Source organism: Python bivittatus, unplaced genomic scaffold, assembly GCF_059951505.1.
Source record: "Python bivittatus isolate LINGU-HERP-01145 unplaced genomic scaffold, Pbiv_v1 ctg000010_np1212, whole genome shotgun sequence".
Taxonomy (NCBI): domain Eukaryota; kingdom Metazoa; phylum Chordata; class Lepidosauria; order Squamata; family Pythonidae; genus Python; species Python bivittatus.
The window spans coordinates 694,676-711,708 of NW_028277029.1; the positions used below are offsets into that span (position 1 = coordinate 694,676).

Sequence of the window (17,033 nt, forward strand, 5' to 3'; positions counted from 1 at the left end):
AGCGTTCCCTGCTCCCAGAAGGTTTGCTAGTTGTGGTGCAGCAGGAAGCTTCTACTGGCGCTTACCAGATGCATGGCTATCTCCAAATTCCTCTCAATTTTTTCTTAGGATGGAATTTATTGGCAACACCATGCATGGCACCGTCGTTTGCAAACTCCTCACTTTCAATAAAATCTTTCCAAAATTTGTCTGCTACATCAATACGCTACAGGGGAATCTATGACATGTTCTAGGGAACTAGTTAGTTTAATTGTAATTCTGTTTTCATCTGATCATATCATTAGCTTTCTTGAACACTAGTTCTGGTGGAAAAAGGATATTCATTATAGAATCAATGAATTAATAATGTAGGTCCTCACCTCAACAGGCTGCCACATGTCTTGAGAAAGAATTTGGGACAGCTGAAGCTCTAAAAATCGCTTCTGTCTCTTGGGAAGGAGTGTGAGCGGTTGTGGTGAGGGAAGGAGATGCTTCTCCCGTGCTGTCTCCCCACCATTTCCCACCCATTCGCCCCCACATTTTCCTCTGCCACTTCTCTCTCTCTCTCTTTCTCCCTCTCTGTCTGCCTCTTGCCTTCTTCTCACAACCTGCATCTAATCAAGGGGGCTGCAGCTCATGAAAGCTTCTGCCTTTTAATAAAAGTAGTTGGAAAAGGTGCTGCCAGACTCCTCCTGATGTTTTGCCACCATAGACTAACACGGCTCTCCTCCTACAATGTCAACTCAAGGATAGCTAATGCTCTTGGACCTTCCTCTGCCCTTTGAAGGAGGACGTTGTTAGCCTGACAGATCAAAAATTTCCTGGACATTTTCCATGCTCGGCAGAGTTTGGGTAATTAAAATCTCCTACTGCTACATTGTGTACGTTCAATGTGTAGGATCAACAATTTGTGTTCAGCCTCTCCATGCTGCCTCCATTCTAACAAAGCAGCCACTATTTGTTCCTATTTCCATTCATTAGAGCAACTCAGGAATAAACTAAGGTTGTGCAAGCAGGTTACCATCGATGTGAACTTCCTGCTAAAGAACTCAGACCATGCGCAGATGGTGAATTTATCCAGGAGTGTCCCAGGTATGGCTGTGCTGTTGACCACAGAGAAACAGAGTCTTTTTGGTAATGGGAGCATGTCTTGCCCAACTAGAGCCAGTCTCACTGTGACATGGCACCACTCTATAGACCTATGAGATACTGCTCAATTAGCAATCTTTACTGCACAATTATACCTCCATGTATGACAAGAGAGGTTTGGTTGCCTTTGTAAGTAATAGAGGTGAAGACAGATTTGTCAAAGCGTTGTCAACAATACCTGACAGACCTTATCACTATATAAACCGAGCGGCCTTGCAGCTGATGATCTCCTTTTCATGATTTGATTACAAAGGGCATTTGCACCGCAATTGTCTGTCATGGATTCTTCACAGGTGCTAATATGCTGGAGTGTAATCTACCCAGAGATACCAGTGCCTACAGCTGTGAAGAGTTAACTTTATAAAAAGCAGAAAACCGTACAAATGGCAATTCAAGAAGTTACCAAAAGACCTGAAAGTGACCTACAGAAATTTAGTGCACTATTTTAGTGCAAGTGGGCTGGCTCGAGATCAGCTCTTCCAACGTTTCTATGAACTTTGAGCTGAAATATCAAGATTCACGGACAGCAAGGGAAACTCCTCTCTGACCTAAGCGATGTGAAGTGGGTTTCTGATCTGGCATCTGTGACAAATGATTGCAACTCCTTGATCACATCACAGCTGGCAGCTGTGGTGACCAAATGATGAAGAGTTTAAGGTACCAGCCATCCATCTACGCCAGGAAATGTCAAAGGGATCAAATGTGTAATGTAAAGTCATGCCAACGCCCTCCGGAGCACTGCACCCCTCCTGCTTTGGTGGCAAGAAAAGCCTCACTAACAGACAGAAAGATATCAGTGTGGAGGTATGCTGGACACCATAAACCCCTTGCTTACGCCCTCATCTTTCCCTGGTGATGCTCCCAGGATCCTGGGCTTGCTGCCTTGCGAAGGATTCAGAGAGGCTCCATCAAGTCCTGCTGCTTTGAGGACTCTATAAGTCCATTTGGGCTGGAAGAAGGGCGGTGGCATCAGCCAAGAAACAGACACCACGGAGATTCCAGGAATGCTAGTTTATCATGCAGGGTCTGTTAACAGAATCCTGCCCACTGCCCCTTTTTAAGGACCACAGGGTCAAAGCCAGGCTGTTCTGAGTCTCCTTCCCATGCTTTCTACTTCCCCAGGACTAAGTCATTCACCCAGTCTGGCCTGAGGCCTGGGGGCAGAGCCAAGTTTTAAACATGGTCAGAATGGGGGCCAGAGGGATCTCAGGGGGTACGTTGTTCCAGAGGGCGGGGGCTGCAAGAGAGAATGCACACGTCCAACGTCTTGTCAGATGACATTGCTTAATGGAGGGGACCTGAAGCATGTCAACTCCGCCCAATTGTACAGGATGGGCAGACATCACAGAAGACAGATCGTTCCTTAGATAACCAGGCCCTACACCATGAAAGGCTTTATAGGCAGTAACAGCACCCAGAACAACACCCTACCAGTAACCAGTGTAGATCATGGAGCAAAGGTCTTACAAGGGCACAATGAGATACACCCACAATTGCCTATCCTGCTCCATTCTGGACCAGCTGCAGCTGCTGAATGGTTTTCAAGGGCAGTCCCAACTTCAGTGCAATGTAATAGTCCACGTGGGAGGTGACCAAAGCATGAGTGACCTTTCAGTCTCCTAGTCCAGGGAGGGGCACAAATGACTCACAAGATAGTTTTGTGTGAAACCTTCCAAGCCACAGCTTAATTTTCCTCAATTTTAACTTGAAAATATGTACTTTTACATGCATCTTGGCACATTTTTTTTTAGGCAATAAATGTATCATAAACTATGGAGAATTGCTGCTTAATGCAGGAAATGTGAATTAGGTCAGTTAAAGTGTGAACCAGACTGAATCCTCAAGGATCCTTCGCTCAGATCCTGTGAGACTGATCCCCTTTGGCTTTAACTGGCCAAGCGCTTCCCCTGTGTATTGCTCAGTCAATTAACTTGAAATAAATGTAAATAAGTGTCCATCCCATTGAAAATCCAACAGTTTTTTTTTTTCTTTTAAAAGGAAAGGAACATACAGATCAGAAGGTGCTGTGATTATTTCACAATTACAAGAACGTCAGAATTACAATCGCCCCAAAGACTTTAAAAGTTCTTTAACTCTTAACCCATCCATATTTGTTTTATTAAGAATTATTAGTAAAATGTTAGTCAAACAGATTGTAGTTATACATATTACACCATGTTTTATTACAGCTTACAGCCCTAATATAAACATAAAACAAGTGTGGGAATAAAAAGTGTGACAGAAACTTTGGTGTCCTACCTCATCCTGACTCACGATTTTGGTATTTTCAGTTCTGGATTTCTTCTGCAATAATTTTGTTTCGTATTCTGGCCTGGGGTGTTCCTAAACCAAATAAAAATGTGGAGCAAATTTAACATCTGAGCAACAAGCCACATAAAAACCATCCAGATGCTACTTAGATCTTGGCTCCTACAGATCTGAACGTGAGCAAGAATATTGGTAAGAGGGGCTTGTGACATAAGAGTTATGATTGCCTAAATGGAGAAAGAAGCCAGTTTTTATATGCTCCTTGGTGTATTTGGGTAGCAGAAAGGGTCGAAGAGCACATTTCAAGCAAACACTTCATGTGTGATTATTTTCATAAGGAAACACCTTATAAACAGTTTCGAAGAGTCGTGGAAGGCCAAATATCCATATAAGGATTTGACCTACACCCAGAGACACGTATACACTGTGATGCTGGAGCTAAGGAGGTCCTGCTGACAGACGTTACCCTTGGGAGCCAAGCTATAAGGGATCAAATGAAATCAAATCACTTAATTGCAACCCCAGACCGATGAAACTAGAGAGAAAAAGCGGATAAGTGCTCCCAAAAGAGAGAATTCCCACCCTAGAAACAAAAGCTAGATCCTGGATTTTTTACTCCGGCAAAAGTCTGTTGACCTCAACAGGAGACCAAAGCATTGCTTCAGTTATTCCAGAGGTGGGCAGACTTTTAGTGGCCAAGAGGTAGACTTGGCATTTTTGGGGTAGCCAACGGCCCAGAGTGCAGGAGTTAACACCAGATAGACAGACAGGGCTGAGTCTCCTTGGGTTTAAAACCATGAAACGCCTAATGTAGAGTGTGTATATTTTAATCTGTTTGCCTTGATCAAAACAGCAGGAAAGTCCCATCAGACTTCAGCAATCTTGGCAGGGGGCACTCCGAGGGTCCCAAAAAGAGGGCTCAGTTCTATGTGCAATTTCAACCCCCTGAAATGTAAAGCCAGTGTAACACCTGCAAGTAATCTACTGGGAGCGTATGTCCCTGAACCCCCGCTGCAAACCCCAACGGCTTGCACCATTATTCCAGGATCTTCCCTGTGCCTCCCTCTCTGCTTCTTTTCTGGGATCATCACACTCTCCTGCGTGGCCAGAAAGCCCGAGGCTGTCCTCCGGAAGCAGCAGGAGCTGCCGCGGCTGCTAGGAGCGAAGGAGCCTGCGGGCTTTTGCAAAGCGGCCGCCGGAGAGGAAGAGCATCCTCAGCCCGCACCTGGAAGCTGCGGTGGCCTCCCTCGCCCTCTGCCATGACGGAAGTAAGAGGGATAAAGACAAATCAAAACCCAAAGCAGAGAGTTAAAAAAGAATAGAGGAGACAGGATTTGCTACAGCGTTTTCTTCCACCGGTGGGCTTTAGATCCAGTTCCACTTAGCTCGTTTCATTTTTTATTGACCTCTTTGATATTTCACTTATCACAATTTAATTTCTTCATTTGAATGATCATGTGAATAACCAAATGTCTGTCCTACTGTGATATAAAGAAGGTCTGATATAAATGTCTGTCCTGTTGCGATATAAAAAGTTCTCAGACCTGAACTTTTGTCTTTTAGAGTCATTTTTGGTTTGCTTTGGTTTTTATCTAAGTAGGCATGTTAAACATAAATTTAAACTGTTATTTTTTTCCCTATGCTGTTCTAAATACTTGCATGGCTGCTTTATGTCGCTGTTTGTCACTTTGAACACTATCGATAACTTTAGGATATAGGGCAGAATATGAATATAATGCATAACTATTCCGATCTCTGCCTTTCTGTATGCTCTATGTTCCTGAGACCTATTATACATTCTTGTTATAATTACTCTTTTTCTGGTTTTCATTTTGAATAAACCATTCTAGCTTCTAATTACACGGTTTTTTATTATTTTTTTAAAAAGTGTATATTATTTTTGTGTTATTCAAACTTAGTTTAGTTTTCAATATTGTTGGTTATTCTAATTGAATATCTTGCCAGTTCAAGGTACAGGATATAGGGATCAACCAAAATCTGATTTGAATTTGCAAGTCAATAATATAATTGTGTTTGCATTTACAGCTCATTTCCAAGAACTGAATTACTTTGATTTGGGGAATGAAATCACCAAATTGATTTGAACAATTGAATTGATAAACGTCTAGGTGCAAGTGAGCAAAAAGCCGTGAAATGTTTGGATGGTTTCCAAGGCACTTACTTCCTCCTCCTCCAAGCCAGTCAGATCCCAGAAGTAACACAGCCTCATCTGCAAACGCTTCCAATTTTCAAGAAACATCGTGGCTGAAATGAAAGAAACCCAGTTTTGTTCATTGCAAGAGAGCTTTGCATTTGCAATACCCAAACAGGATTGTGTTTCTTACCAACAAAGTAAAGGTTCCCTTGAACCAAGCTCAACTCCTGATGGCTGCGTGGCCCGTCCACGCCCTGTATTTTTTGGCAGCAGGAGAGAGATGGATTCCTGCTGCCTTCGTCTGGGCCCTTGCTTGATTTCTCAGCCTCCTTACTTTATCCTTGTTCACACCTCTGGACCCACGTGCACACAATGAATAAAAGACGTGCACAGCCATGCGTTCTTCCATCCCCCAAGCACCATGCTGCCACGGGCTCCGATCCATGCACGTGGAGCTTCCAACTGAAGGGGCTACTTCTACACCTGGGAGTTCCATCCATGGACTGCCCAAGGTTCCGAAATCTGTGGAGGGCCCCAGAGAGGCCTGGAAGTACAGGGTGTGTGTGTGTGTGGGGGGGGCAGGATACATGTCCCTGTGGAGCAAGCAGGCCTACTTCCAGCCATTCCCAGAGGTCTCTCGATGGTTTGGGTGCCTGGGCTTGAAAAAGCACAACAGACATATATTTAACTGGGATTTGGTTAGTCCACACCCAGGTCTGCCATTAAGAATTGTTTCTAGCAAGAAGCGTTTCTGAGATGCATTTCTACTAGGAATATATGCTGTGTTTCAACAGTACAGATTTTTTTTTTTTTAACCAATCTGGTATTTGCTTGGAATTGAAAAAAGTCCATAAAGCTGAATTTATTACCACATTCCTCCCTAAATACATCTCTCAACAACTTTGATTTAATTCTGATGCTTCCCAGCAGGACTGTGTTCACTTGGCTGCCATGTCTTTGTAGCATGCGCTGCACCAAGGAAGCTCGCTAGTGTCCCGTAATGGACATGTCAGACAGGTTTGTGTCCAGAATCTGTCAGTCGGACAAGTCTCGACATGGATTTGTTGTAGGTTATAGTTCCTGTCCCCCTGTGCCTTTCCCTGGTCTATTTTCAAAGTCCTCTGAGCCGCTACCCGTAAGCAAGCTTCGTGGTAATGGCTTCCTTATGCTCATCAAGCAGTTGGAAAAGCAGCCTTCCTTTTGCTTCTCCTCAACGAGCTGCCAATCAGTTCCCCTGAATGACTCATTCTAATAATGCGCATTTGCGGGGGGCGGGGCGGGGCGGGGGGAACCGCGCCTTGAGAGATTAGGCTTTCCCCGAACTTAACTAGAATATTGTTTCCAGAGCCTGCCCTATAAATGGGTCTCTCAGGTATCAATAGGACTTAATCACAAGCTGGGTCCAACCGGCTGCATGTTAGCTGAGGCTCTTCTCGCACACGGAAAAGACTTGTGAGAATTTCCAGAAACTGGCCTGAGCTGATGCCGACATCCTGGTCAATCCCAGGCTGCTCTTTCAAGAGCCGGACGGTGGACAGAGATCTCTCCCCGTCCTGCTGAAGTTCCTTCCAACCGAGTTACAAGACGCCACTTCAGGTGATCTTCCAGGGCTTTCCAGATTCAGGAGGTTACCCAGAGCGCTTCATTCCGCCAATGGTGATAATCTCAGCCACTGGGGCCATCGGCACCAGAGATCAAAATGAATTCAGGGTCACAAAAGGAAAGTTCCATTACCAAGACACTCTAAATAACAGCGGAATTTCAAAGGATTTGGGCTTATTTAATTTAACTGTTATTCATTCCAACAGAAGAGAATCTCTGTAGCTCAGGGTTGAACTGTGGAGTCCTTGGTGCTCTCTGAGCTTGGGTGTTACCTGCAGATGTTTCATTACCCAACCAGGTAGCAGCCTCAGTGCGAATGAGTCTGAGGCTAAACCTAGTTGGATAATGAAACGTCTGCAAGCAAACACCCAAGCTCAGAGAGCACCAAGAACTTCACATTTTTCTTTATTTTTGTGTTTTGCAATATTTGTAGACTGCCCCAATCAGTGAAGACTCTGGGCGAAGAACAATAAGGCAAGACTAAAATAAGCAAAATAGCAAAGTCTGCTACAACCGTGCTGGAATAGTACAGCTTTAACTGCCTTGCAAGAGGCAAGGAGGGAGGGAGCCAAGCGCACCTTCAGGGAGGGGTGTGCCCGAGCGCGTCCCCCGTTTCTGAGCTGCCTTTAAAGGCGTGCTTCGGTCATCCAGCCTGGGTGTCAGCATGGGGGCCAAGCCAGATTCTCTCAAAGAGACGTGCATCTTACGCACCAACTTCCTGTGGCCGTCGCCTGAGGTTCCACGGGAGAGCTCCCAAGTGGCACACGTGGCCTTTCCACCCCCTGCGGCAGATCTCCCTGCTTCCCTGCTCTGGACTAAGCTTCAGTTTGTCTGCTCTCACCCATTTATTTATTTGTATGGCTGCCCATCTTAGACCACAACTCTGAGTGGCTCACAACAACAGTAACACCACGAAATAGTAAAGCACCATAAAAACAAAGACAACCCCCCCAGGCACCTCAGGCACCCTCCTGGGATGCCCCCAACCAACCAACCATCCACAGGATCCCACACTCTGCCCCATGCCTGGGGGAAGAGACAGCTCCTGACAGCCTTCCGGGAGGCGAGGAGGGCGGAGGCCTGCTGGGGCGCTGGGGCAGGGCTGCTCCGGGGGCAGCAGGGGCCCTGGAAAAGGCTCCCCCGGAGGGCGATATTCAAGGGGAGGGGCCTGGAGCGCCCCCCTCTAGCTGGCCTGGTGGAGTCCTGCAGACAACCTGGTCCGGTGCCATCCCGGGCTTTAAAGGCGACGACCGGCACCGTGAACTGCGCCTGGAAATCAGCCAGGAGCCGGGGCAGCTCACCCAGCAAACCAAAGATCAGCCCCAGAGCGAGGCCGGGAAGGACCTAGCTGACTACCGCTCTGTTGACCGACACGAACTATTATCCGGAGTTGAGCGGCCGTCCCCCATGCCAGCAGATTGCTAAGTTCGATGCTGGGCAGAAATGATCCCAGAGCGTTATCTCAAAAATAAGCTCCCCACGGACCCCTCTGAGCCAGGGGAAGCCACCGTGTTCCCTCCACAAAGGACGGACTGCCTCTCAGGTTCAGACAACAAGCTGCCTTGGTAAAAGTGGAAGGAGAAGGAATCAAAAGAGAAGGTCCATTTTTTTATTAAAAGGTTTTTTTTTTTAAAAAAGAGTCAGGTGGGTCAGGGGACATGTTGGGTTACTAGGGGATACGCATGTTGGCATCGTATTGGCTACCTCCATCCTAAAATATCGCCCCACCGACTAGTTTCCTGGTTTTGCAGGTTGCCCACTCACCTCAGGGCTGAGTCCCCAAAGTCCTCACCCTTGACTTGCCCCAGTGCCCGCCTCTAGTGAAGGGCGAGGCCTTAAGCTTCGCCAACGGAGCATTAAAAGGCGTCTGTCAAACGGAAGTGTTTTTCAGCAGCTGTTTGGCTGAAGGATACTTCCCCAAACATCTTTTCCCTTCCTCCCTCTGCTTGTAGTGACTCTGAATCCTTAAACTCACTGAAAGCGAGGAGGACAAACTTACTAAGACACAACTAAACAACAACAAAACCCCACCACTGTCGTCTTCTGCGATAACGCATTATTAGCTGAGAGTCACTTTAACTGAAAAAAGCAGAGCGAACATTTCCTGAGTAAATATTGGCTTGCACAGTGTAAAGGTTGCTTGGTGAGCACAGCCCCTTTGCAACCTGAGTACCTGGCTCCTAAAGGAAGCTTATGTGACATTCGATCAGGTAACCTGAGCAAACTCCCTTTCCTGGTGTTTACAGTGAGCTCCCCACTTTCACAATAAAGGGGGGAAGATGAAAGGTACTTATATATGATCCTCTGGCAAATGAAACGAAGTCAAGGCCGCAGAGCATACATAACACGCCGCTCTTTGCTTTAAAGGTCCTTATCGCACATTGGGGAACAGGCGTCCTCAGTGTTGCAAAGCAGACTTTTTGGGAAGCAGCCCCGGTTTCCCTTGGGTAAAGGGCGGGAGGGATGTCGGTTGGCGAAAGGAAAGCTAGATGCGCTCTGAGCTTATCTGCTGCTGGAAGGGGACAAAAGAAGGTAGGATACAACGCTCAGTACCTACCCATCCACGGAGAACATGCTGTTCCATTTTTGTGCACTCTGACTATCAACGTGGCCAGAATTAGATCTAGACACACACACACACACACACACACACGCGTCTGGCTTTTGCAAAACAGGGAAGACGCCTGGTTGCTCCTTCCTCAGCTGCACGGCTACCGTAGCTAACTTATGGCATGGTATCGTTTCATTTCCGACTTCTCCTCCCCACCGCCAGCAGCAGAATCGGAATCAGATATTCGATGCCACACTGCCAGGATAGGGGCACGTTTCAAGAGAGGGAGCGCAATGGGGAGGGGGGACGATAATCCTCATTCTGGCCTAAATCTTAGCCTCTCGTTTCAAGTGCCTTTGCAGGTCATTCATTCTTTAAATTTACAGCCCGCTCTACCCTGTGACTCCAGAGGGGCTTTTAGAGTAATTCTTCCAGGCACACACACCATGGCCCCTTTCTTGGCTGCTCAGCCCAGAGTCAGAGACCAACCATTCAGGGTGATAAATCAGTAGCTGAAGTCAATTCAGTAAGTAGAGCGGCTCCATCTCAATCCACGTTCCTACTGCAGAGTTCTTTCTGGCAGCCGCGGTTCAAGGTCAAGACAGTCCCTCCCAGCACCGGTTCAAATTTCCAAAGAGGCTTCCACGCACACACTCATCATCCATACCCACAAGGCAGCTCCCTTTCAAGGAGTGAGGAACAGTAAGCAGAATAGGTTAAGGTTTTAGAAAGGGAAACGTAACTGAATCAACCCCATTCACTAGCCTTGCAAAACATCCTTCCTTCTACCATGTCCACTCACTGCCTTTAATTTTTTAAATTTCTCACCTCCCTCTTTTGGAGATCTCAACTCCATCCAACCACAGCCATCTTCTCCTTCTCAACCCATTCACTCATCCGTTCTGTTTTGCAAATCAGTCTTCATTTGTTCTCTCTGGATGACCAAACCACTTCAAGGTATTTCTGTTCCTCTGGTCACTCGCTTTTGTATCCAGTCCACATTCACTTGCACCTATTCGTTCTTGACCCCATCTCTTCCTGTTTAAGTCCTTAAGTACGTTATTTCCAATGCATTCAACTTCCTTTTATGTCACTGCTGATGTAACCCAACTTTCGTGTTGTATAACAAAGCAGAAGAAACACACTTTTAGACAGATCCATTTTCACATCTTTCCACCAATATTCTTTCCTTGCAACAGAGCACATACTACTCACTAACCTTCTACTAGTATTCACATGTCTTAAAACGTCTCCATCCCTTTTCTCATCTTTGATAAACATTCCACCAGGGTCCGCAAATTCGTCTACTTGCACTAATTTTTACCATGTATATACAGATTACTACCATGCACTCCATTTGCCCTTTCAAATGCAGCTACCTTGGCCTTGGGCACATCAATTTTCAGGTTCATACTCCTCAGTATATCATACAATTGATCTAACATTCACTGTAAATCATAAGTTTGTTTAGTAAATAAATAAACTTGGGTTCTCAGCTAACAACATGGGTCATTGGCATACAAAAATACTCTTCTTCTTGCCCCTAACCTACCATTCCTAATATCTCCACAAGCATTCCTTATACATTTATCCATAAATATATTAAACAACCAAGAGGACATCATATATCCTTGCCTTTGTCTCTGCTCGATTTGAACCATCCACGAAGCATTCCATTAATTCTCAGGCCAACTGTTCCTCCATTTATATAGCACTTTTAAAACCTTCAGTAATCAACCTTCAACTCCAGTTTGTCACACCACATTCTACAATTCAGTCATGTTCTCTTCATCTTATGTTTTCTCTAAATCAACAAACACGCAACACTCTTTCCTTCTCACAGCCACACATTTCTGAATAACCAGCTCTGCGCTGCCTGGCGCTGTCTGCCCTGCTTCCCCCAAGTTTTGCTCACTATCCCTGCTTGCCTCTTCTTCACTAAAACTCTTCTTCAACTCTTTCCCTGGAGTTTTTGCGTTCGCTCTTGCAATCCTTCAGCCTTGTGACCAGGAATGACCTTCCTCCAACCGTCAGCACAGGCACGTTAAATGAGTGGCCCAGCCACTCCATAAGAAATCCCCATATTTTAGCAGCCATACCATTTTCCAAAATTCTCACAACTTTTTACTTCCTTACCTTAACATTTACAGGATTCGTTTCCCTTTTCAAGATGTTCCTAAATATATTTCTAAAATAACCCTTCGGGTACTCTCTTCCTTTAGTTTCACCCCAAATCATTTTTCACTTTCTATTTTTTCAAATAAATCATCAAATAAACACTTATATATGCAACATAATCTTAAGGATACCTAGAAAGGTTTGAAGGCTCTTGCCTCATAATGGAAAGGGAGGAGACCAGAAAATAGCCAACACGCACCCGTATTTTCTAGCTACCTAGTTATCAGTCTGGAAGCAAAGTCCTTGCTGTTATAACTGCAGTCCAAGAACTGGGTTTGATTCCTAACCTAACAACGTTGTCTCCACTAATTTCACAGTATTCCCTTTGGTGTAAGGTAATCCACGTGCTACCATTCCCACGAGGGGTCTTCTACTCCTTGTCTGATGTCCTTAGACTCTCTCCCTCTTTCTTAGGGGAACTGGAGCTGGCCTTAGCGCAAGGGAGGTGGAGATGCTGAGCAGACTCTTTTTCCCTTTTGACAAGTCATGGGAACAAAATATTCATTGTTCAGAAGGGGCTGCTGCCACTATGGGAAATGAAGGTCATTAATCTGCCCTATGAAGACCCCCATCTATGAAAGAGCTTTCTTCTGGACGTCGGTCCATTCATACGTCACATGCAAGCTGACAGATGCTTGGGACTGAAAGAAGGGGGCCTCGCCTGAGTTTCTCTACCTCCCCCCGCCACTGTTAGTATCTTCATTTGTCTCCTCTTTCAGTTTTTACTAAGCTGTAGAAACGAAGTATAAGCAAGCCTTACCCCAGAGGGCCATGAAAACGGAGAAGAAGACCGTGGCCGGATTGTCAAATAAATGGCTGGCACGTGCAGTACCGCAAGCTGTACTGAGGTTCCAGTAGTCACACGTCTTGTCGCACAAAGGGCACATGGTGAAGGCTTTATGCTGGTCACACATCTCCTTACTAGGAAGAGCAAAGGCCAGAAGGTCAGAGACCGGCTACATGCAGAGAAAGTTGGCTGTTATTGAAAACACATTGATTTGGCTTCGTCAGGCAGAAAAGGCAATGCTTCTCCCTAAGCGTTCCTTTTCGTAGGATTTCTTGCTTGCTTATTTTAAATATTGATCATCTGCTCTTTCCAGGAGAATTATATTCAGAAACAGTTTCAAGGATAAATAGCTGCAGGAGTTGGAAGCGAGGTGGGGGTCACAAAAGTCAAGTTGGCGACCTTAGTCATGAGATTGATGGGGGCCCTGCTTTCTTTTCTTTTCTTTTCTTTTCTTTTCTTTTCTTTTCTACTGTCCCATAATTTGAAGGGCAAGGCTTGGACTGCATAGTTGCAGGCCCCATCTTATCTTTTTTAAGCCCACCCCCCTTCGACAGTCACCCCTGGTTACAAGGATAAATAGTGCTTTGAAAAAGCAATAAAACAGCAGGAGGAAGAAAAGCTGTTTAAAATGAAATATAAAGCAAATTAATACCATAAACGTGCAATTAACATAACAAATAATGTAAAGATGGCCATGTAGTAAGTAAAGCGACTAAGAGTCACACCTTAACGTTTCTGTCAATGAAAGATTCAGGTCTTTATTATAAGGAAATCACGCATGCAGAACAGGGCATCATTCATAGGGGAGAAAATATGGGTAGGAAAATGTTATTTAACCTCCCTTGGTCACCATTTCATTCACTTTCCCCCCACTCACACAGTAGCTGCAAATGGAAGAAAAACCCTTGAAGTGATGGAAGAGAGGAAGAAATGATTAGTAGAAAAAGGCCTCTTGCCTCTCCTTTGCCCTCTAGAACACGGTTTTCCACCCCCTTTGATCTTTCGGGCATCTCTTGGACCCACATCTGGCTCTTATAATACTGTTATGACATCAGAGTTCACAGACCCAGGCGCCCCTGGATTCTCTTTCTTTTGGAAGGAGGATGCTGGAGGACACAGCGATATTTTTGAAGGAAAGAACCACATGTCTTGATGCAGAAAGGAGGAGAGAGAGAGAGAGAGACGCTGAATGCTTTGGCCCCTGAAACTCAGCAGTGATCTCTCCATGTCTTAGACCCAGTGTTCCCCACCACACCACGTTGCTACGATATATTTCACACAGTTAAGGAGGTGGAGCACGAAAACATGTTCCCCATCTTTTCTGTAATGGCTTCTTCCCTCTTCAGAACTTCTCAGAGAAGTTCAGGAACACCCATCTCCCTGGAAATCTATTAGCTAAATGGATTATCAGCTCTGTTCAGGTGTCATCTTAAGACAAGGGCAGGCCTTTCCCCCCATTATTTTGGGTGGCCAATGACCACCCATGGGTGAGCCTGTTTTTCCCAGAGGGGTGTTCTTTTGTTCTCTTTTCTGTGTTAGGGGTGCTAAGCTTATCCAAATACTTGGATTTATTTCACTTTATTTCAGGAATTGCCTGCCATAAACTGGTGGGAAAATGTACCACTAACTTTGGCAGTTTGTTGTCCAATTTTGGTGGGCTCTGGAGACCATGAAAAGGGTTTTGGAGGCTCCGTGAGCCTCACTGCCATAAGCCAGCTAGCCAACCCACAAGGACAGGCACATGTACGGAAGCCCAAAACAGAGCAAGCAACTGTTAAACCCGGTCTCTGCATGCAGGATTTCAGCTTTCAAGGACAGTGGCTGAAACCCAATAAATACAATTTTGTCATCAATCTATTATTTTAGATGCTAGAACATATATTGTGAAGAGTAGGAATCTATTTTATTTTATTTAAGGGTAGCTCTTCTTTATTCCCTATTCATAGCACACCTCTAATGATTACTTGGTTTCAAAACATATAATAAACACAGAGAGGGAATTGAGACTAGGAAGAACAGGTAAAGGATTTATATATATACGGAGAACCCAGAACCAAGAGCTAGATGTTTAATGACATCTAAACACATCCATGGAAGGAAATGGGCAAATATCACCTACTAAAACACTTAAATGACAGGGAGCACTGAGAAAGAAAAATCCAGGTCAAGGAACAGAGGAAATAAGTGGGTTTATCAGGGACCAGAAGAGAAAGCAACATTCTTGCTCTGAATAGCTCTTCCTCCTCTGGCTGAAAACATTCTGCCCTGTGTTCAGCTCCAGACTTGGTGCATTTTAGCAGATGCCCCAAACACCGACCAAACCTCGCAGTGTTTTTGGTGCCAAAGGCTACGGAGCACGTGGGACCTTACCTTGGAACGTCTTCCTCAATGGTCAGGCACCCGTACAGAAACACGATGATCCCAACAACAGAGGACGGGATAAGAAATTCTGTATATAACCCCAGCCAGGCAAAATACATTCCGATTTTTTCTCCAAAATACTTTCTAAAGGAGGGAAACATAACACAAAGGTACAAAGATGAGGTATACTTCTACAATTCATCTTCCTTAAAAATGTGGACGTGTTTTCCAGAAAGCACCGTTACCATAGGTTTCTCTGGACATTTTTTACTAGAATCTGCAGGACACCTGCCATATTGAGGACGTGGAACAGATATAAACCCAGACTGTGCCTGAAAATGCCTTTATGGGTCTCAGCACAAGAAGCATTTTATAGGAAAGAAACAGTAGGTAAAGAAAAATGGTTAACTTATTGAGAGTTTTTAGAGCAGGAACATGGAGGATAGAAGATGAAATCAAGAGAGTAACTGGCTGCAGAGAGGTTTAGTGTTCAATGGTTTTCGTATGCACAGTTAAGAAAAAAAAATTAAGGCAGATAACAGGACATTTGGAACTGAACTATGAAATTGCTAAAATGTACAAACTTTTACTGAAATTTGAAACGGAAGAGGAACAAGTGAAAGCCTGGATGATAAAATGGGCTAAGAACTTTGGGCACAATAGACTGATGGAACAGTGGGAAAATATGTGGTTGAAAGGACTGAAATTTAAATTAGGTTGTAACTTAAGAGAGAATTTTTATAAAATGATGTACCGGTGGTATATGACTCCAGAAAAACTTCCTGGTGTAGGCTCCAACCCCAGGATCTCCCCCAGGAATCATCTATCCAGGGACTAACCAGGTCAGACCCTGATTAATTTCCATATCCAGACAAGGTCAGCCAGCTCATAAGCTACGCAGGATTAATACACAGAAAAACCCGCCTTATTCCTTTTACCAGTTAATGCGAAGCCTCATCTTTTCTCTGCCAAACAAAAACACATATTTTTTTCTGGACTGGTGCAATTAATTTATCAGGCTGTTGATCAATGTAAAGGCATACATGCAACAACATAGATTCAGCACTACAGTTTATGATTTTTTTTCTGATTCAAAGCAGCCTGAAGAATGGTCAGTGAGCAGAAGCTACTTAAATCTTTCTTTCTCAGGCGCATTTATGATTCTGAGTTGATCAGACACATCTCATAAATGCTGGACCTAGAATGATGCCAATAGTGACTTAGGAGAGGAGAGGCGTAAAGATCCTTCCCAGGATTACTTTAACTATAAATACACGGACTCTTCTTTCTGGTGGTAGGAAATATTCTCCCCTCTCCTGGAGAACTGAGATAATTCAACCAGTAATTAACTCCTTTGATGCTGAGCAAAGCACAGACGTTATTTGGCGCTTTCTCAACACATGGGGAAATCATGAAGATTTTCTTTCTCCTATGGCTTAAAAAAAGAAACAGTGATTTTGCACTGGAAAAGTACTGAAGGTGGGAAGGGCCTTCCAATATCTACTTCTGCACCCTCCCCATACCTAGGTGCGTAGTCCTCTTAGAGTTACAAAGGAACAGAGGAAAAAACAATAGGAGGCCGTGGAACGTGCTCTTTGCGTGCTCAACCTTCTTCCCAAGCTGAGCTAAGAAGCTTGTTGCGTTAACGCCAATGTCACCCAGGCCCATGACGGAGGCTCGGGGAGGGGCGGGAGTTGGGGTGGGGCTCTTCTTGCAAGCTAAGGTTTAGTCGTCACCAGTGAAATGGAAGGATTCAGAATATGACTCAATTTAGCCAGTTTGCCCAACAGATTTGGGAAAGGGGTATGAAATGAGGCACCAAATTGCCTAGCTTCTCTTGAGGGAATTCTTCTCCTGGCAAGGCCAGAGATTGATTGAAAGATATAAATAGTCTATATCTATCTGTCTATCTGTCTATCTGTCTATCTGTCTATCTGTCTATCTGTCTATCTGTCTATCTGTCTTCCTTCCTTCCTTCCTTCCTTCCTTCCTTCCTTCCTTCC

At 44.8% G+C, this 17,033-nt stretch overlaps 1 protein-coding gene across 1 annotated transcript in view; it reads right to left on the reverse strand.

The window, feature by feature from the left end:
- ANO2 (anoctamin 2) overlaps positions 1–17,033 on the reverse strand; it is a 123,940-nt gene that overhangs the window by 54,420 nt on the left and 52,487 nt on the right. The window contains exons 12-15 of the mRNA XM_088142953.1: positions 15,040–15,174; positions 12,643–12,803; positions 5,579–5,661; positions 3,388–3,471 (exon numbers count right to left, since the gene is read on the reverse strand). Coding sequence (XP_087999079.1) covers positions 3,388–3,471; positions 5,579–5,661; positions 12,643–12,803; positions 15,040–15,174 — 463 coding nt within the window. The remainder of the gene's footprint in view (positions 1–3,387; positions 3,472–5,578; positions 5,662–12,642; positions 12,804–15,039; positions 15,175–17,033) is intronic.